Source organism: Lissotriton vulgaris, chromosome 1_1, assembly GCF_964263255.1.
Source record: "Lissotriton vulgaris chromosome 1_1, aLisVul1.2, whole genome shotgun sequence".
In the NCBI taxonomy this organism is placed as follows: domain Eukaryota; kingdom Metazoa; phylum Chordata; class Amphibia; order Caudata; family Salamandridae; genus Lissotriton; species Lissotriton vulgaris.
Window position 1 is genome coordinate 1858598373 of NC_141685.1, and position 21712 is coordinate 1858620084.

General features: G+C 42.1%; 1 protein-coding gene across 1 annotated transcript in view; it reads left to right on the forward strand.

The window, feature by feature from the left end:
- MDFIC (MyoD family inhibitor domain containing) overlaps window positions 1–21712 on the forward strand; it is a 214043-nt gene that overhangs the window by 103492 nt on the left and 88839 nt on the right. The window contains exon 3 of the mRNA XM_086919364.1: window positions 6349–6480. Coding sequence (XP_086775490.1) covers window positions 6349–6480 — 132 coding nt within the window. The remainder of the gene's footprint in view (window positions 1–6348; window positions 6481–21712) is intronic.

Genomic DNA, 21712 nt, shown 5'->3' on the forward strand with positions numbered 1-21712 from the left:
ATTTCATCATACGGACATAACAGTCACTAATTTGCATTGTTTCTACATAGTGTACTAATAGATTAGCGAATACATTCATATCAGTTTTGTTTCTATTTCTAAAGTGATATAATTCTATCTGATTTGGTGCTTCTAAGTCTACTCTATCTTGTTTGTGGTGCGTTCTCTTTCCGTGCATACTAGTGTCATTTTGTTTTGCAGCCATCAAGTAAGATATTGCTATTGTCAGTCCTAGCCACACTATATGTACTATTAACACACTACATATGCATATTCTACAGCATGTCTTTATACAACTTCTTTTCGAGTTTCCAGTAACTCTTCTATCAGCCATTTTGACTAAGGAGGCTTAACCCCTCTTTGAGAATTTTGCACAGAATACACCTGTGATTTATCTCAAGTTGGCCTCACCTCTTCAATAGATTGATCAGTAATCAATTCTTCATCACTTTCATCACTGGTTTCCAGATCTTTAAGGATGACATACGTCCATTCAGGGCCTTTGAATTTACAGTTCAGCTTTTTCAGGCGTGGACTTCTCCTTTCTAGATTGCTTGTAGACTGTTCAGTGTGACTAGTCACTTCATCTCCTTGTTCAGGATCTTCATCTATAGTGACCAGGCGATATTTCAGTCTTTTAACAAAACCAGGCCATTTATCGCCTTTTCGGAGTCTTTTAGCTGGTACTGTGCTTTCAGTTTCTTCAGATGTTCTTTTGTTTTCTTTAAGTTGTTGCAAAACTTGATTTTCATCAACTTCAGGTATCCTCGCTATCTGACCTTGTCCAGGGCTTATTATTGTTGACTGTTCTGCCTGGATGGATTCTTCTAGACTAATCTGACCTGGTTCTGGATATTGCTTTGTTGGGCCTGGAATTTTATCTTCGTTCTGAACCCATTTTACTAATCCTGTCTGGTTCTGCACTGGTCTTGCAGTTTCTTGATTGTCTTCTGCCTGTGCATTTTGTCTTGTACCTATCTGTCCCTCATCAGACAGAGGTGTTCTGCTGGAGGTTTCGTTTGTCTGAGTATATTGCTCTTTCCTTATCTGGTCCTCCTCCTGATTACCATTAGCTTGGATTTCTGTAATCTGAGTATGTTCTTCCATTCCTGTCTCATCCTCACTAACAGTCTGACTATCTAAATGTATTTGGCTTCTTGTTCTAATTCTTTTTTCCGGCATGTCAACCACTGGGGTCCATTCATCCTGACTGAAGCTCAGCTGTTCTTCGTCAACTACTTCAGGATCAACTTCTTGAGACCCTTCAGCTGCACAACCTTCAGCATCAACTTCGTCAGGTTCTGTTACCCTTTTGGTGTGACTTGCGTGGGTCCAGTTGGGGATTTCCTTGCACTTCACAGCTGTGGTGGTGACCAGTATCACTTGATGTGGCTCTCCCCACCTTGGTGCTAGGCAAGATTCCCGGGTGTGATTTTTTTTTATCACTACCCAATCTCCAGGGTTCAAACCATGTGCTTGAGCTGAATGTCTGGCTTTAGCATCTTCCCCAACCTGGTGAGAGATAGAACGCACTTGGTCAGCCAACTCTTTGCAGTACTCCAACACTAAATCATCAGATATAGTTAACAGCGGATGTCTTAGCACACATGCTTGTCTCATTGCCCTTCCCATGTGTATTTCATGGGGACTCAAGCCTTTTTTCTTGTCTGGTATGCTTCTGAGTCCCATCAGGACAAGAGGTAGTGAAAGCATCAGGCCATTCTAATTGGGTAGATTCACACATCTTTCCCAATCTTGCTTTAATTGTGCCATTCAATTGTTCTACCACTCCAGAAGCCTCTTGGCAGTATGCACAGTGCAGCTTTAGCTCAATTTTGAATGCTTCACAGATTAGACCAATAGTTTCATTATTAAAATGTTTCTCTCGGTTTGACTCAATAGTTACTGGAAAACCGAACCGAGGAATGAGTTCTCTTAAAAAGAGTTTGGCTACAGTTAAGCTGTCATTCCTGCGGGTAGGGTATGCTTCCACCCATTTTAAAAATAAGCATACAATGACCAAGACATACTTTAATCCTCGACAAGCAGGTAACTGAATGAAGTCAATTTGGAGTTTAATAAATGGGCCTTCTGCCTTCCCCATTTTCCCGGGACAAACCACAGTTTTCTGACCAGGGTTCATTCGTTGACATGTTAAGCATCTCTGGCAAAGACTCTCTGCTATGTTCCTGAACTTTGCATTGCACCAATACTGTCTGAACAATTGGATCATTGCATCTCTACCCATGTGTGTGTCCCCATGGTACATCCTAGCCATTGGTGCAAGCATACAGTCAGGTAACACTGGTCTCCCATCCAAGTAAACTATCACACCATCTTCAGGTCTTATCTGACACCCTATTTTCTGCCAGTCTTCCTTTTCTTTGGGCTCTGCTTCACCTTGTAGATCTTCACTACCTCCCATGTATTCACTCCTCTCAATAGCAGAAGTTGGCAGCTGTTTCCACATGCTTGAATTTTCTTATTTACTGTCATTTTATATCTGGCAAAATATTGGGCCACCTGGTCAGCATATCGGTTACCGGCTGTCACTTTGTCATTTCCAGACTGGTGAGCAGCACACTTGACCTCGGCCAATTCTTTTGACAATTGAATTGCTTCAAGTAATTCTTTTACAAATTGTCAATTTTTAATAGGGGTTCCTAAAGAAGTCACAAACTCCCTTTGCATCCAAAGTTGGCCAAAGTCATGCACAACCCCGTAAACATACTGGCTATCAGTGTAGATGGTTACTCTCCAAATTTTCTCAATTTTGCACGCTTTTATTAAAGCAATCAATTCAGCTACTTGTGCAGACTTGACTCCTGGTAAATAGGATGCTTTGACTATACCTGATAATGTGCACACAGCATAAGCAGCGCTTAGTCCTTCTTCTTCATGGCGCATACACGAGCCAACTACAAACAGCTCATGTTCTTGGTCTTTTAAAGGTTCTTCACATATGTCTGCACGAGGTTTAGTACTAAATTCAGTGAGGTTGATACAATCATGTTCAACTTCCTCTCTTTCCCAAAGTGGGAATCTGGCAGTAAGTTAGCTGGATTCAGAATAGTGCACCTCACTATTGTCACGTTCTCTGAACCAATGATAATTCTCTCATATTTAGTCATCCGACTAGGAGTTAAATGCTGAGTATGTATTCTGGTTAACAGAATCACGACTGAGTGTGGGACATATACTGATACAGGGTGTTCCATGATAATGCATTTACTTTGCTCAAGACCCATACAAGTTGCAGCTACCGCTTTCAGACAACCTGGCAGTGCTGATGCCATTGGGTGCAATGTGGCAGAAAAATATGCCACAGGTCGTCGCATTAATCCATGGGTTTGTGTTAGAACTAAGAGAGCACAATTGTCTCTTGTGTCACAAACAAGTACAAACTCTTTCGAGTAATCAGGCATTCCTAATGCTGGAGCTTCACACAGACTGTTACGTCATTTAAAAAAAGCAGTCATGCTTTCATCATCCCATTCAACTGGATCTTTTGCTAGTTTTTCTGTCATTTGAATCAATTGTTTGCTAGCACTGCAAATCCCACAATCCACTGCCTTCAGTAACCTACAACTCCGAGAAACATTCTGATTTCTTTCTGAGTTTGGGGTAATTTCATGTTTTGAATTATTTAGATTTTTTCAAATGTCACTCTTCTGACCCTCTTTCTATCTGGTGTCCCAGATACTTGACTGAGATTGTACAATATTGCAATTTTTCTGAAGACACTTTATGTCCACCTTTTGCTAAATGGTTCAATAATGCAATGGAATCAATCACACAGTCATTTCGGGTTCTTGTTGCAAATATTAGGTCATTGATATACTGCATAAGGACTGACTGTCTGGGTAGCACCAGTGATTCAAGACACTTTTTCAAAATTTGATTAAAGATGGATGGACTTGAACGAAAATAAAAACTAGCTGTCTGTATGCAGTGGGATGGAAAAGAAGGTATGGCATAAATTAATTACAGTGAACCATCCTGCCCCCCATGGTATTTTGTACCGAATCACTGCTGGATTTGGTACTACTGGGCAACATGGGACGACAATTTTATTAATCTTTCGGATGTCTTGGACCACCCTGTACTTTCCATTTGGTTTCTTTATGCCAATAATGGCGGAATTGCAAGGACTCAAAGAGAGAGTAGATCTGCCCCGTATTTTATCAGGTATAGGCTCAGTTAGAGTCCAAAATCTTCAAAAGTCACCCATTTTAGCGCTCACCAATTGGTCAAGACCATGTTTACTAAAGACAGAGGCATTTTATAGAAAAAATATATCATTTTTATTCTTAATTAATTCATATAGTTTTATATCTGACACAGTTATACAAAATCGTTTTTTTGAAAATTTTCATGATAATAAGGTAAAAACATATATATGTATACACAACCCATCAAACCTTCCAACATTCAGACTTCAACAAAGATCATACATCGCAGCCAGTCATACTCATACAACAACTCATTCAAACATTCAACTCAGATGGAATTCGAGGTACATTGCTCTGAGAACATCCTGAATATTCCTCTCAGCCATAGGCCGGGGATAGAAGGTGATAAGTTCAGGGAAGATGGTTTTGCAAGGACTGCTCCTTATTTCTTCTAGAATACCTTGTTCAACCAAACGCTCTATTTCTTTTGCAACCCCTGCCTTTATTTCGGGACTCATTTTGTACTGTCGAATTTTGGGTAAACTGCACCTTCCTTTACTGTCACTTTTATGGGATCAACATCTGGCATTAAACCTACTTCTTTTCCTGAAAAATCCCACACATCAGGATTCACAAAGGTTTTTAATTCTCCTGGTAAATCTTCTATGGACATCTTTTTAACTTCGGACAAGGTCCGAATGCTGAGAATCCGGTACTGAGCGGCCCGCCTCAGTGGGGTTCAGGCAGCTTTGTCCGCGCCGCCATGTTGTTCGCCGTGGTGCTCAGCTCAGCCGCGCAGCCATCATCTGCAGCAGTCCACGGGCAGCCAGCAGGAAGGGGGAGACTTGAGGAAAGCAGCCACGGCCAGGGAGTCACTTGGGTGGTGGTGTATGGTGCTGATGGCTGGCAATTGTCGGGCTGGCTGGTGAAGCTTTCTGGAGTCGTGCCCGCCATCTTGGCCAGCCAAGTCACACCTGAATGTACTGCTACTGATAATTTCTTATTTTTTATTCTTATGTTACTTTTATGTTCTATCATCCTTTTTCTTGATTTTTTGCTCAGTTTTGCCCACGCAGGCAAAGCCACATGGTAGTTCAACATGTAAATTAAGTTCTTAGAGTCGCAAGTCACGTTCATTCTAAGTTTGATTTTGATGCCTTTGTAGGATAGTTTATCTTGGATCCCTTTGATAGAGTGCGCGGGACCACTAGCTCGATTTACCATACTCACCTGGGCCCATGTACATTCACACTGTCAGACGCATGCGCAGTAAAGTTCCCGCGTTTACGGCGGACATTGTCAAGCTTCCCCAACTTACTAAATATGTTGTGTAATCCAAATATTAATGGACAAAACATGTTGATTAATATAGTAAAGATTATTTCGAGGGGGCTGAATATGAGCAAGTTTCGGTATATGTGAAACCTTGCTCCATCACCTTGATTATATTTTCACAGCTATTGCAATAGGAGCAAGCAATTATTTGCTTGTATTCTTTGTTTTATTAACTGTTATCCCTTCTTTCATTATTTGTGGATAGTAGTTTATTTTTTAATTTTAGGTCGTTCATAAGCAAACATTGGTATCTGTCTGAATATACCCTCGAAGTCGGCTTCAGACTATACCATTGTCCAGTGTTTCAAAATAGTGTTTTGACAAATGTCGAAAATGTAGATAAATCATTCTTTTAGTATCTTTCTTTTGTTGTTCGCTTGTCAATAGTTGTTAGCTTCTTTTTTCTCTTCCCTTTTCATTCCTTCTGCTATGGTTTCTTTCGGGTACTCTCTGCTGGTGAATTTATCACAACTCATTGATTTACCAGTCTCATAGGGACTCACATCTGATGATATTATTCCAATCCATAGTAATTGTGAGTAAGTAAATGTTTTTCCTAGAGCAAATTGATAAAAACTTGCAAAAAGCAATAACTGTTCCGATCAGTTGGTTTCACAGAAATATCAGGAATAATTCATTAGTTAACTTCCAGAAATGCCTCGAAAATCATGTTTTATTTCACCCTACGGTATTGTGAACATGTGCTGTAAAGGACAAAGCGTTATTTGTTTTAAGATAATGGTGCAAAACGAATGCATTTGCCGCCAGAAATCGTTTGTGGTGATGACAGTTCAGTGCTTAGCAACAGGGTAACTCTAAGTTCTCTTCTTTTAAACCTCAGAAAAATGTGAAAAGGAAAGTACAGCTTTAAATGGGAGAGAATTACAGCAAACCTCAATGAACCGAAGCACTACAACAGAAACACAACACCAATCTGTCTGGGGAGACCACACACATGGCGACCTCATCAAAAGTAAGTTCTACCCTTGATTGATCATACTGCAACCTTTCAAGCTAGTTTTGCTAATACAGTGAAGGTGCTGCTGAAAACCTCACGTTCGTCAGATGGAATAGCCCTGCTATTTTGATACATGTTACATGTATGAGCAGCAAGAGGGGCCAACTAGGTTTAAATATCCTGTCGTGTAAACATAATTAAGTTTGTGACACAGCAATTGTTTCCCCCTTGAGATATAGCCTTTTTTCATAGTGTTGCTTTCCGGTATATTCTGGGTGTATATGACAGAGATGATTAAAAGCATGGATCTTCTCAAGGCTACTTTATCGACACAGGAAGTAAACTGCAAGCTGGGTTTTATAGAATCGGGTCTTTCATTCACTTACTGGGTGAATCAACATTTTTCCCTTTTTCAAGGTGGGTCAAGTGCTTGTATAATAAAGAATGCTAAGGAAAAAATAGGTATACGGGGCTTAGTTTTGCAAACATATGTCCATCTATTTCTCATGTGATTTAAAAACTATATATTCTAGATAAGTGTGTCTAAAATCGACCCCGCTATACAAAGTGATGGATCAATTTGATGCATTGTGAAATAATTCCATGCTTTACTCTGGGTCTGTAGGAAACGAACTTTTTGCACGATAATTTAATAATCAATAATGCAAAAGCTGCTTCGTGGTAATGTTTCTAAACGATAAAATATCAAAGAAAATGTCTAGAACGATCACGTTTGGTGTTGTGAAAATAATTTCTTTTTTATATTGTCTAAATATTTTCGCCATAGAAGGAAATTAAGTAATATGTTCCAGTGCTGTTTATTTCCATTAGCCTGACGTCGCCTCACGTACATACAAAGGTAACAGCCAATGAGCAACTACTGTTGAGTCAGTGGGATGAAAGAAGTATTGGTGCCCACTGCATTGTGCTTAAATTTATGTTTTCATACATAAAAATTAATTGTACGTGGTGCATACTGTGATAGGTTCTTATCGGCAGACCTCATATGAATTGCACGTAGCAGGCCCGGCCCGTGCAGGGCGTTATACCGGGGCGGTGACATCAGGCGGGGGAGGGGCAGGGTGCGGGGTTTTAAAATGCCGGATATGGACCATTACAGGTAAGTAAAGAAAAAAATTTATAAAACGAATTTCGTTGCCCGCGCTGCATCGCCAAATGTGATGCAGCGTAGGCAACGAAATTCGTTTTATTTATTTTTTTCATTACTTACCTGTAATGGTCCATATCCCGCATTTTAAACACCCCACCCTGCCCCTCCCCCACCTGACGTCACCGCCCCGATATAACGCCCTGCACGGGCCGGGCCTGGCACGTAGTCAGGGCTCAACAGGCCTTTTAATCCACTGGACGTTTCCCTTGTGGCCTGGAGCCTTTGAAGGCTAATATTGGGAGCCCATGGTCACTCTGGGTGCCTCCATCACTTTCCCTAGCTCTCTGAGGTTTATTGCCGCAGGTACACTGAGGATTTAAGAGCAGGGCTGGACTGGAAACCAAAGCTCGCCCTGGCAAACAGCTTGACCGCCCTCCTGTCGCTTTTGTTACAGGGGGCGATATTGCAGCTATGCTGCAAAACCACCTGTGGTTACAAAAACGGCCCCTGGAGTCCAAAACTGGCCCCTACCCTGGCAGCCCACTGGTGAAATGCCCGGGCCCCCCTACGGCCACCCTGTTCCTGTTCAAGAGGGAGGGAAAGACAGAAAGGGAGGGATAAGGTAAAGAGAAAGTGATCAGGGTGGGAGAAGAGAGAAATATGACCGAAGCAGACAATGGGTGCAGGCTGGTTTGAGCATTTTTGATAGGGCTACGTTTGGTTCCCCAGTCTGGCCCTGGACCTAGTACATATTGGGCTAAGTTCTCATCGGCAGGCATAATATGAATTGCACTTCGTGCAAATTGTGCTAGGGTTTCATCAGCATACCTAAACGTTTTGCAGTGGGTCTGCTTACATCCACCCTGCTGAAAATGTGCAGCTTAATGTTACTGCTAATAGACCAGTATACCCCCACAACCTTTACTGGAAAGGGTAGGAATCTCAAGCCATCACAAAAAAATGGAGGCTTCAGGCATGGATCCCCAAATTCAGAGGCACCCATACTCTTTGCAAACATCATGGTCACGTTTTCTGGAGAATAAATTAGAGCAGCCAAACTGTGACTGTGCTACGTCTCTAAAATTCTGGACAATAGGCAGGCCATCTAGCCCAAAATTGGCAGTCTTTGTACATATCTCAGAATTCACAGTATTTACAATAAATCAATTCAAGATATCCCTCAGAGCTCTGGGAATGAGGAGCGCTGTGCTTCCTTGCTCCAGTGTCTGTTTTGGGCCTCCTGGTGGCCTACTAGCTTCATAGTGGATAACAGAGAGGTGATCCTGGTGACCATACTGGGTCCCTGGGACCCTCCCAAAGCATCTTGTTCTGGACTTGAAGCCAATCTGCCAGCGATCACAAAGCGATTAGGTGGGAATGCTGGCCTGGCGATCAGTAATTTTCCTGATGCATCCAATCCTGTTTGGGATTTGTCAAGCTACGTTGTTTAGAGCAGCCCAGTGGAAGGGGACTGGCATGCTGCTGCAGGAGTGGAGACAGATTGGCCAAGATCACCCAGTTTGCATTCGAGGGCGGTTGTGCCATCCAGCGGTGATCCTGATATTGAGTGCACCCTCCCACAGCAGTTCGTACACTTGGTCCAATTTGGAATTTGGGTCCCAGTCTCCTGTAATTGAATGGTACTAAAGGCTGAAACAGAATACTACATCCAGTGTACCCTGGAAGTAAGGGGCGCCTCCATGATGGTTGGACTGATACAGTGGACAAGATGCCAAGTCACTTGCCTTGTGATCCATGTTGGCAGTGCCAGGTGACTTTGGATGCTCTGCTTGTCTGTGCTGGCATGCAGTGTGGGCTAAACCACAGTGAAGCAGTACCTGTGTGCTATTTTGTACTGCTATGGGTGTCACCTTGATTCCACCCTCAAATTGACTGTAGTCAATCAACATTACATAACTGGGCTGTGTTTGTTAGAAATCAGAAGCGGAGCCATTTTGAAGCTTGTCCAGAATATTTTTCTGCATTGAAGTTCATTGAAGTTTAACTCAATGGGATTCATGCCTGGATATCAATATTTGACCAGCATGGTTTGTGGCTGAAGCCTTTTGTCAGTAAAATGAGCTGTTCTGCCTTATATATTCAAGTTGACCTCCTGCACTGAACTGACAGTATTCATTCTGAATCTCCCTCTGAGTTCATGTACCTCATTCTTCCCTTTCCCACAAGATTCATAGGTATGTCCACTTTAGTGATCAAATGAAAGTTGGTGTGATTGACAATTTAACCAAATTACGGTGATCAATGAAACAGGAATAATTCTTCTGTTATCCCCAGGTTTCTCTACTCTCATATGCAAACAAGAATCTCTTAATCTGTTGAATTAGAATCTAACATCAATGACCTTTCTTCCCTCAATATGTTATCTACCAACTGCCATTGCAAATCATGACCCTTCTGCTCAGCAATGGTATAAGGCTCACCCCATGCTTCATGGTCCAATAGCCAGCAGTATTGACTTCAAAGTAAAGAGAAATACAAATATAATGCCCTCTTCAACATTTCCGAGTCATTAGATATTGTTATCAACACCAACCCAGTAAGTGGGAGCATAACCACAGACCTTTAGATCAATGGTTCCTGATGGTAGACTTCTCTCCGTAAAGTGTATCCACCATAATAATAAACATTTACAACAATAAAAATTCAAGCCACATGGTCCATTGATTGCCACTTTCTAAAACTAAGAACCTCCAAGGCTTTGGACTTGTTCACCTGACTCCCATCCACTGATCCCCACATAACTCCACCAATCAACATTTCTTATTATTAGGCTGTTTCTTGTACGTGGATTTCAGTGGTGTTTTCTTGGTGTTTTACAAATCTTTCAAAATCAGGGTTTATCCAGATACCTCACCATCAAAATTGCCAAAAACGGTGTTTTTCTAGTGTTTAAAAAACATGTTAGTTTTGTGCAGTGATTGTTATAAAGCACATATTTAATTTAAAGGAGCTGTAATGCAGTATGTAGTGTCTTTCCATTTACCATGTCCAATGGACTTAGCTGTTTAACGCATACAAAGTGTATGTATTGCACTCTTATTTCACATTACCATCTTTCTCATCTTATTACCTCTCAAACTGTTAGTCTGGTAAACAGGATAATTAATGGATTAAAAAGTGAGAGTGTCATATTAGTGCAATGTTATTACATTGTAGGGCTTGTCTATCCTATACCTTAACATTCAATATGATCAAATTGTCTTTTAATTCTCAGAAAATGTAATTCATTAAAAAACATTTTATTGAGTATGTATATTCAATATATACTTAATTGATTCTAATATTTTTTTCTCTTTTCATTTGAAGAATAGTTATATATATAGAAATGAACTGCATTCCATAGTCTATAAAATAGTACTCTGCAGGTTCTACAGCAAATGTTTATTTAAAAAAAAACAAATATGATCCATTCACTCATGTCCATTCTGGTCATTCACTTTACATTTTTTTCCAATCCTTTTATTCGTACTCATAAAAACATATATATATTCTTAAAATTTTTCTTTTTTCTTCAAAAGATAAACTCATGTAACAAATTAATCCATTATAGTTCACAAACATAATTACTGTGTATATTTTTAAAAACATTTCGTCATATAAAACTGTATACAGTCGTCTTGGTGGGTTTTCTATTCTGTGAATATGTCGTATGTGACAGTGTTCAGTGTTCTACATGTGTTTCAGCAAAAATGCCTCCCCAGGATAGCCACGGTACATCGGACCTATGTAGACCTCCAACTGACCTTCAGGTACATTGTGTAATACTTTTTTGAACATTCACAAACATTAAATGAGAAGCAACTCGAAAATCTCAACAAAATGTACGTACCAATTATTGTGCTTCCAAAAGTTGTGTCTCTCAAAACATGCTGTGACCCCCTTCACCGAGTCCTATTTTACTGCAAATAGTGCAATCATGCTGTAAATGCATGCAGACCTTAAAATTAATATTATTGCATCTGCTCCAAAGTGTCCTCTATCACCTTATACTGGCATCTAAATGATAATAAACTGTGGGAGTTAAACCTTAAAAATACTCAAATAATCTAATGACATGCCAAGAGCCAGTCATATAAGTTTCCGATAATGGTCCATGTGCTTCCAGCACTCTCAATCAAGTCTGCCATTTTGATTTAAAATTTGAGAAATCCTCCCAATCTTAAATCCGTTTCTAGATACCTAAGGGGGATGCAAAAATATATAATCACTATATTTAGTTGAGCAAAAGAGCCTAGGGACACTCTGAATTCACTTGAAATGCCCAATGTTAACTTGAATTTACTTTGTCCGAATTTCTGTGCACGTCATGGTTACACCTTCCTAATATTGATGTGAATTTGCGCACTTCACAATAATGGCAAAATGTAAAAGGAACTAGAAATCACAAAAAGCTGACACATTCTTTCACACTTAAAACCTACAAAGGTAGGCATTCTGAATGGAGAAAGTTAGGATTTGGAAAGCAACCAGATATTTGGAATCCTCTACTCCCAAAGAGATGCAATCAATCATTAGTGTATACAGGGACACTACAACAAGTATTGCTCTTTCAGAACCCCATAAATCTGTGACTCATCCGTTACGTAAACAGAAAACTTATAAATGAGGATCCAGATGGGGGACATTAAAAGCGGTCTCTCAGGGGCAACATGTAGGGATACATTAAACAAGATCTGAACAAGATCTGAAAGGAACATTGAGTAGCAAGTTCTAACCCCCGAACTGCTTAACCCCTTCCATGCTGGGCCGTTTCCGCCGCTGTGCGGTAAACAAAAGAACAGGGCGGGGCCGTGACGAACCCCAGCCGTCATCAGCACACGAGCGCCGGGTTCGTCACCAGCATGGAAGGGGTTAAACAGGCGGGGGAGTGACAGTAATCTTAATCTGTCCAAAAACAATGCTAAGCTGGGGGGCAACCAACAGCACCAAGTCGCCTTGCCCAGAGGCTCAACCCAAACATTATTGTATGCACAGGCTTGGCAGAAGTGAGAGTTCTTCATTGTTTTCCGAATAATTGTATAGCCATTATTGACATATTTTTCTGTTTCTATTGCTGTGTCACATGCCAGACAGCCACTGCCCACATTTGTGGTTTTCCATTGTTGAGCTAATTTCTATTTCTTTCTGAGCAAGACTGCTTGTGACAGCCAAACGAGACCTCACTATTTTGTCTTTTAGAATCTGAATTCACCGACAAGCAAACATAGGTTTCAGAATGTTTCTAATTTCATGATCGCTATTTAAGATTTGCCATTCTGAATTCATGGCATACCTAATTTTCTCATTAAGGACTTGGGGCCTGATTTAGATCTTGGCAGACGGGTAACTCTGTCACAGCAGTGACAGATATCCTATGGGATTTATATTTCAGCTGATGGGATATTCGTCACCATTGTAACCTCATAGGAGCGTCGAACATTCAGCGCCCAGTGCTGAACGTTCGAAGAACGAAATGCTGACCAACGGTCGTGCGCAGCACTGGCAAGGTAGTGCTCGCGACGACCGTTGGCCGACGGCAGCACTTAAGGGGCTAACATTCTTGGATTTGCACGCTTATAACATTTCTCTTTAATTGTTACCCCCTTTTCATCAAAATCTGAAATGCTACTAAAATTATGGTTCAGTCGCAAATACTGTCTGAAACGTATGCCCGGTTTCTGATTCCTAGAATGATAGAGATTAAAATGCAGGAGTGTGTTCTTTGCCGTTGGTTTGACATAAAGATCCACTTTTAGTTTTCCTTCTCTATGTTTTGTCCAGATGTCTGGAAACTCTACTCTGACTCGACTCATATTAGGTGTAAATCTGAAATTGGGATCTAGTATATTCATCTGTTCAATGAATTCCATCAGAGTATCCAGGTCACTCTCCCATATGGAAAAGATGTTGTTGATATAATGTGGCCAGTATTTAATGGTTTCGGAGAATGGTGCCGCTCCTTTCTGTATATATTTGTCTGCTGGTGGCACAAGATGCCTCTATGCTGACTCCTGTGTTATGCAAAAAAAGTAACCTCCAGATTCAAAGACATGTTCCTGTAGGACAATCATGAGGCACTCGGCAATAAAATCTCTGGGAGCTTCCCTCAAATGTTTTTGCCTAAAGATTTCTACTGCACTGATCGCGGCCTTGTCAAACATTACTATAGAGTGCCTCTATGTCGATGGTTACTAGGTTCTAACTATTTGGATTGTAATCAAGACCTTCTACCTTAGAGATCATGTGTCTTATATATTTGATATAGAAGTTGACGAGGGGCACATTTGGACATATATAATTATATTTTCAAAGGCATGGTGACCAAAGTAAAGGAGAAGGGAGAGCCATCTTTTACCACCTTTTCCATGTTCTGTGCAGTTGTATAGGACTCACTTACAAACTGCCTCCCCCATTTCCCCTGAACCTTGCCCTGCATGCCTTACTGCTTTGCAATCTTTTGTGATATGAATATCTGGATTCAAGATCCCACAAACACCTTCGCCCGAATCGTATCAGAGGATATTGATGTCACTGGCTTTACACAGCTGACGATTCAGACGATTTATGAAGATGGGCTCTATGCTCCTCCTGCTGCACAGAAATGAAGGACAGCAGTTTCATTGAGGTTCAGGTGTACCCCTGTCCTCATAGCAATGTTTTATTCAAAACTGTCTTCTATGACACAGAAGAGGTGGTTGGTGATGTCCATGTCCTGCCTGTATGTTTTTAAAACATTTACTTGACTCATGGTCGAAGGAGATAGGTCACTGTGAGGTATTCTAGGCACTCTCCTGCACTTTCCATTTGCCCTGCCCCTTTGGCACTGTGTTCTTTCCTTCTCCTGCATCTGGATGATAGATTATTGAATGATGAGTATGGCACTGTACTTTGCAATAAGTGCCTTACCCGTGGCCTGGTGATATGGGTGTTGGCTACTTTGTAGAGCCTGTCAATATTTGTTTCCCCTGTGAGTACTTGTTTTTTCATAAATTTGTTTGTAAATCAAGAAGAAAAAAAATAATATTAATTTTACCATGAAAAATATTGTGATATACTTCGCTTTTAGGTGTGTGTGGGCTTTACATGTGCACTTCACTTTTTTTGTGGAATTTGGATATGATTTGCAACTGATCAGTGCCGGAGAAAAACAATTGGTGTTAAATCCTAATGTGGTAGTACTCACCAGATGGCTCATAATATTAGCTTCCTTTATTCAGTATGGGATTTTACGACACAATGATTTTAGAATGCGGTTCAGCATCAAAAATATTGAATACAATTTTACAGATTAGTTTCTATGCATGCAAAAGGATCGCATGCAATTTTACTGATTGTAATTCTACACGTGAATTATCTACATGTGGAGATACTTATAATCAGGCAAAGAGAAGGCAAAAGATAAGGTAAATGTCATTCTTCCGGACTCCTAATCAGGGTTTGAGTGTTTTTTTAACAACTCTAATTATAATTGTGTAAAACGTTTTCTAATAATCTTTTTAATATTTGTGTGCAGTCTAGTACACTGCCTACACAGTAACTGGGTAATGCTTAGAGCAATTCCCTCATGCCATGCTTAAGATGGATGTCTTTACATTTTTCATGTTGACCACAGACATCCTTATCCACTGCATCTGTTATGCTTTGCCCTGCCTTCGTGCACCTGATGTTTTCTTGCAGGCAAACCCTAGAATGTTTTTACTCGTCCTACATAACTCAACAATTTTTTGTGGATGGACCAATTTATAGACTATTTTTACCACCCCTTTTTAGGTTTCACTTGACTCCACTTGAGCTGTACTTGTGAAATCTCTTGTTAAACACAAAAAAAGAAATTAAATGGCCTTAAAGCCTGGCCATTACTTACCTCCCATTGGGTGAGTGCGATGTCACTCTCATTTCCTTGCTTCACATTAGTTTGTGTCTTCCTGCTTTCATTTCACTTTTTCTGGTGTTCTCCCTAGCATGGAGCAGCTACAGCTTCCTGTGGCCAGTGTCCTTCCACTGGCCACGTGCTCCTGAAGATACTATATTTGCCTTTTGGATTGCACTCAAGGAGAGGACATGTTTTTTATGTTTAGTCCGCGGGCATCCGTCATGCTCTTTTTCCTTATTTGTGTGATGGTAAATTTTAAAAATATCACAATTCAAAGCACAGGTTTGTAATTTTTTTTTTAACCGCTTGAGCAAGATCCCTTCTTTCGCTCAGGGGGCTTGAGAAACACTCAAGTAAGTGGCCACGAAGTTGTCCTGCAGGCTCTATTGTCGGGAAACAGGTAGGCTAAAGCCACCCCATGATGGTATTACCACATATTCTCATTAAGAACAGCACCTCTTACTCTGTGCATTCCTTTTAGTCTTTTACTGCACTTATGAACCCTCTTTATCACAATAAATTAAAGGTTTGATACTCACATATTGGCACCTTCAGCACTTGGTAATCTCAATCCTCCATTTCATTTTTGGTCATGGTTACCGGAAAGCTTAATGGTGTATCTTTTACAGTGCGATATGATGTATAAGGATAACTGGGAATGGAGGAATAGTTACAACAGGAGCTGCCCCCTTTGAAACAGAGAAACCAGGTTTGAGTCCTGGCATTGGCTTCACATCCTGTGATTCTAGGCAAATCACTTAATATGCCCATGCCTAAAAAACAAAATGTGCTTTGAGAGATGTAACTGCTGCTTATGTAGAGCGTTACAAGGCCTTTGGGCTGAGTTTGCGCTATGCAAAACTGCAAAAAGAAATACCCTGCCATTTAGCTGTTATTTTTGTTTATTTTGGCATGAAAGCTATTTCCTTCTGAAGGCCTTAGGGTCCATGCTGGAGCTGTGGCCTGCATTGAATAGGCCCTGGGGTGGGTAGAGCTTCTGTTGGGGGGAAGATAGTGAGTGGGAAAACCCAGTTTTGAAAACTCCAGTGGGAAAACCCAGACAGCTGCGGTGTCACTGTATAAGTCTGGATCAAGCAGGAACTGGAGGTCACAGGCAAGTGGCAAGCTAGGTATCCTTACCTTACTTTTTTTTTACACTTTATTTAGCATTTTTGGTACAGTTACAATGTCAATGTCAATGTCAAATGCTTTTATATAGCACACTTATCACCAAAAGAGGTCTCAAGGCGCTTTGCAGAAGAAAGGCATCAACCTATCCAAGCAGAAACACGTCACAGGGGAGACTTTATTTGGGAAAGATCCACGTTTTCAAACCCCTGCGAAACTCCAAATGATTGGAGAGGGACAGGAGATGAAGAGGCAACCTATTCCAAAGTTGAGGGGCCACATACGAAAATGACCTACATCTATTCCTGGACGTCCGGACTCTAGGCTGGGACAGCAAGAACTTCGAACTAGAGCAGAGGGATCTGGACGGTGTATACCAGACTAGTTTTTTAGCTAAATAAGAGGGGCCGGTGCCATGAAGGAGTTTATGGGTTAAACTCAAGATTTTGAAATGGCATCTTTGGCGCACAGGTAGCCAATGCAGCTTTTTGAGGATGGGTTTGGAGGCAGACCTAGGAGGCAAACCCAACACTAGTCTCGCAGCCGTATTCTGGAGGGTTTGCAACTTGGTCAGCAGACTCTCATTTATGAAAGCAAACATCGCGTTTCCATAATCAAGCCTGTTGATTATCAAACCCTGGACCAGAGGCTTTCTAGTTTCGGGTGGAAGCCATTTAAAGATTTTTCGCAATTGCCGTAGTATACCGAAGCAGGTTCCGGATACTTGATTTACATGAGCTTTCACAAAAAGAGCACTGTCAAGCATAATGCCTAAATCTCGTACAGCTTCTTTAGGTTCAGGGCAAGGCCCTAGATCATGGGGCCACCAATCCTGAGACCAGATAGTCTTGGCCTTGCCGAATAACAGAATTTCGGTCTTACTGCAGTTGAGTTGAAGTCTGTTTTCACTCATCCAGTTATTAATATGAACCATGCATTGTTTAAATCTATTGCAGGTTTCCAGGAGATTGGATCTGAAGGTGATAAGCACCTGCATATCGTCTGCGTAAGACACCGTGGTAAAGCCGTAGGATTTTATGATGTGGGCCAGAGGGGAAAGATAAAGATTAAATGATAAGGGACTGAGGATTGATCCCTGCGGGACCCCCACAGAGAGGGGAATGTTAACGGATGCATGGTAGTTCATCTTAACATAAGAGTGACGGTCCTTGAGATAATCCACGAACCAGGCCAGAGCGTTGCCTCTGACACCAATCTCCCATAACCGATGTTTCAAAATGCTGTGGGAGATGGTGTCAAAGGCAGCAGAAAGATCCAATAGGACCAGAATGGCTGATTCGCCTCTGACCAAGGAGAGTGGGATGTTATCCACTATTTCAATCACTGCGGTTTCAGTGCCATGAGCGGCACGGAAACCTGACTGTGACGGGTCAAGAAGGGCATGTGTTTCAATGTAAGAAGAAACACGTTTGTTGACTAAAAATTCAAGGACCTTCCCAAAGTAAGGCAGAAGAGATATTGGCCTGTAATTAGAAAAGATGGAGGGATCACTATTAGGCTTTTTAAGGATCGGCCTGACCTGAGCCAGCTTCCAGCTGTAGTGAAAGGAAGCACTCTCAAAGGAGGTATTGAAAATGCTGGTCAAACCATCTACCAACAACGGGAATAGCTCGCTGCACCTACGTGGAAGCAGAGAATCTGTGGGCGATCCTGATTTTTTTTTTGGAGTGCCAATAGCACTGCTGCTGGGGAGGTGGGCTCAAATTCTGTCATAGATGGAGAATCAGTGGTTTCAAAAGGGGGCTCAAGGCTAGAGGAAGCCAACCCACTTAAGGCCACCTGGTGATTAGGGGGAGGGAACAATGAATAGATTAACTGAATTTTACTTTGAAAATAAGAAGACAGTGAGTTCACCCACTCCAAGGTCGGAGCAAATGCTGATTGCTCCACCTGTGGGGTGGTGAATTCCCTAAGTATTTTATACAATTCTTTGCTGGATTTGGAGGCCTTATTTATTCTTTGCGTAATGTAGAGCGATTTAGCTGCTTTTATATGTTTTATGTAGTTGAAGTGGGTTAATTTGTAAATCTTGCGGATTTCCAGCGTTCTGAACTTCCGCCATAACCTCTCCGCCGATCTGCAGACCATTTTCTCTCTTTTCAAAGTCTCGGTGAACCAAGATGAGGCGATTCTTTTTAAGTTAACTTTAGTTTCCGGGATAATTACGTCAAAAGTGTTGAGGATAGACGTTTCTAATTGAGTGGCCATTATTTCAGTATTCTTAGAGCTATTGGCCGGTGGCTTAAAATGCATCCGGAAGGCCTCAGGAGTCAATTTATGCCATGGTCGAATAGAAGTGGATTCTTTATGAGTAGCGGTCCATGACCTAGAAGGTTTGGAAAAACTAAAATTTATTAAAAAGTGATCAGTCCAAATCATCTGCAAAGGAGAGTCACAATTTAAATCAGTTATATTGGAGAAAATTAGATCCAATGAGTGAACCGCTTGATGGGTGGGGCCTTGTACCCGTTGAGTTAGTCCCAGGGTTTCCAGGGTTGTAATAAATGACAGGAATCGGTGTCATGTGGTAGCTCTGCATGATGATTAAAGTCACCTAATAAAATAAAATTATCTGTGGCCAGCACATGGGAAGCTAAAATGTCTAACAAATTGTTGGCGAAATCGGATTTTCCTCCTGGGGGTCTATATACCAGGCCTACTCTGCCAAATGATGCCGTATTGTATTTCATATTAATTATCAAAATTTCAAGCATGTCGTTGGAGAGCGAATCAAGCCCAGTAATCTCTAAGGGGGCCTTTACAGCTACTGCAATGCCTCGTTTTCCTACTCTATCTTACCTAATCAGATGATATTCACTAGGGAACGCTGTGGCAATATCAGAGGAAGCCTGGCTATGGAACCACGCTTCCGTAAAGAAACAGATGTCAGGTTTCTGATTATCCAATAAGCACCAAAGCTCTAGAGCATGTTTAGGGATAGATCTAGTGTTGAGATAGAGAGCAGTAAATAGTTTAGTGTCTGTATTCGTACTAGTATTGCTCAGTTCCAGAGAGCTTTCAAGCACACGTTCCTCCGAAAGAAGGAGGAAACAGCTATCCTGCCAGATTCATCCCTAAAAGGGGTGGTAGTGGGACAGACTACCCGGGATTCTGATGAATTGTACAAGTTTAAGGAGAGCAGTTCCTGCCGGTTGTAGCGAATCATAATTGATATGCACAGGCCGCTTAGGCTCCTTGCAAGTTATAAGAAACTTACCAGGGTGCGTCCTGGCGCGGACGGGCGCAGACGGGCTTGCCTTTGGCGCACCTTTGGCGTGCCGCCGGCGCGCCGCTGCGCGCGTCCGCGCTGGAAAGTGGAATAAGTAGGGAAGGGGTGGGGCAGCTCTGATGACGCTGCTGGTGCGCCGGTGCTTCTAGTCCCTCCACACAACCGGCACAAGCCGTGGCGGAACGGGGACCAGCACAAGAGGAACAACAGGTAAGAAATGAGCGGTCGTAGTCACTGCATACACACTTTAAAATACTACGGAGTTAAAGTAATAACGCGGTCGTAGTCACCGCACACAACTTTAAAACACTACAAAATTAATGGAAAATGCATGAGGCTCAAGTTAAAACAGCTTATTGGCCCTCAGTAAGAGATGCGTCTTCGGAAAGAGTTAATATCCCCGAACCCACTCAATGTACAACGCAGGTTCTGCACACAGCAGGGTTGCCAATCTCGCTGCCTATACAATAGTGCACTGGGATATGAAAAGGACCATTCGATAAGTATGTGCTGGCAGAAATACACATTTCCCGGTATACTTTCAACAAGGTTGTGGTGCGCATATGCCACCCCAGAGGAGGTTCCTCAAATCCCCCATGTTTAAACGCATAAGGTATTGCAAGCTCTCATTAAACAGAAGTGGTAAACATACACAGGAACTAAACACATCATAGCTGTAGTGTCAAAAATAACATACCGCCCGAGAGGTGGGATGTGTCATACACAGTGCGATAGTCTAGCCCACCCCAACAGGGACTATACCATGATCTGCTTGTGTGGAGGGGGTCAGCTGCTGGGCTCGTAGGCACGCCCTAAAGGGACCTCATATATCTTTGGGCCTAGAAGAGGGGGGGAACGTTTTTGCATAAAGGTCACTATTTGGGGAACAAGATGCCATTCTCTTTAGCTATCCTTTCACCGTGGGAGTCATCTTACGACCCCAGTGAATCACCTACTCCCTTTTGGCCAGAAGCATACTTATAGCGACAAATCTGCAAGTAGCCTGTGGGAACTGTGCAACGGTACAAGCCATCTGGCTTGGTCAGAGTAAAAAGTGGGGTATTCATCGGAGACACAGACGTTTCAATTACACCTTGATATTCCACTTGTTCAAGGATTTCCGCTGCAGAGGCTTTCGCTCACGCCGTATGGGGTATTGGGGTTGTGGCTGTGGCATGGACCGCAAAGGGATCTCATGTCAAGGGGAAAATTTGTCCCATCCACAATGAGTACGGTACAACGCCGGCGCAAGCGCCTTAGCCCAATCTTCTGCAAACTGCAGCGCCTGCTCCTTCGGCACAGTGTGCGCGAAAGCAGGGAGGATCACGTCCTCCTCTTGTGGAGAGGCCAAGACAAATGGTGGGGGCTAGTCGACCTCCGCCAACAAAATATCATATGTAGTTATTAGATTCACCCAAAAGCAGTGCAATCACAGGCAACGGGGTCAGAGGAACCTCGAGCATTTCACTCACTTTCCCATGGATGGCCATCCAATATGTTTGGACATTCGGACCAGTCCAAGCCAGGTGGGGGCAAAATCGGCATTTGGAGTTGGCACCTGGTGCAGTGATACGTCCTAATAGGGTCTATTCTATGGAGTCTGGCCGGTGTAATGTACATCCTGTGCAGAAACTTAAAGTGAAGTAATTTGTGCCTGCTATTAAAGGAGATCTTGTTGGTGACCGCACAGCAGGCATCCCATTGTTCGTCCGAAATTTAACCACCCAGGTCCTCCTCCCAAGCTTTGCGTATTTTATCTTCATTTACCGGAATGGAAACAGCGCATGACTTATAGAGCTGGGACACGATGTGTACCACTTTTTCGCTGCCAATCACCTTAGTAAGCGGAGGGAAGGAAGGGGGCTCTAAACTGTAGTCAGGAAAG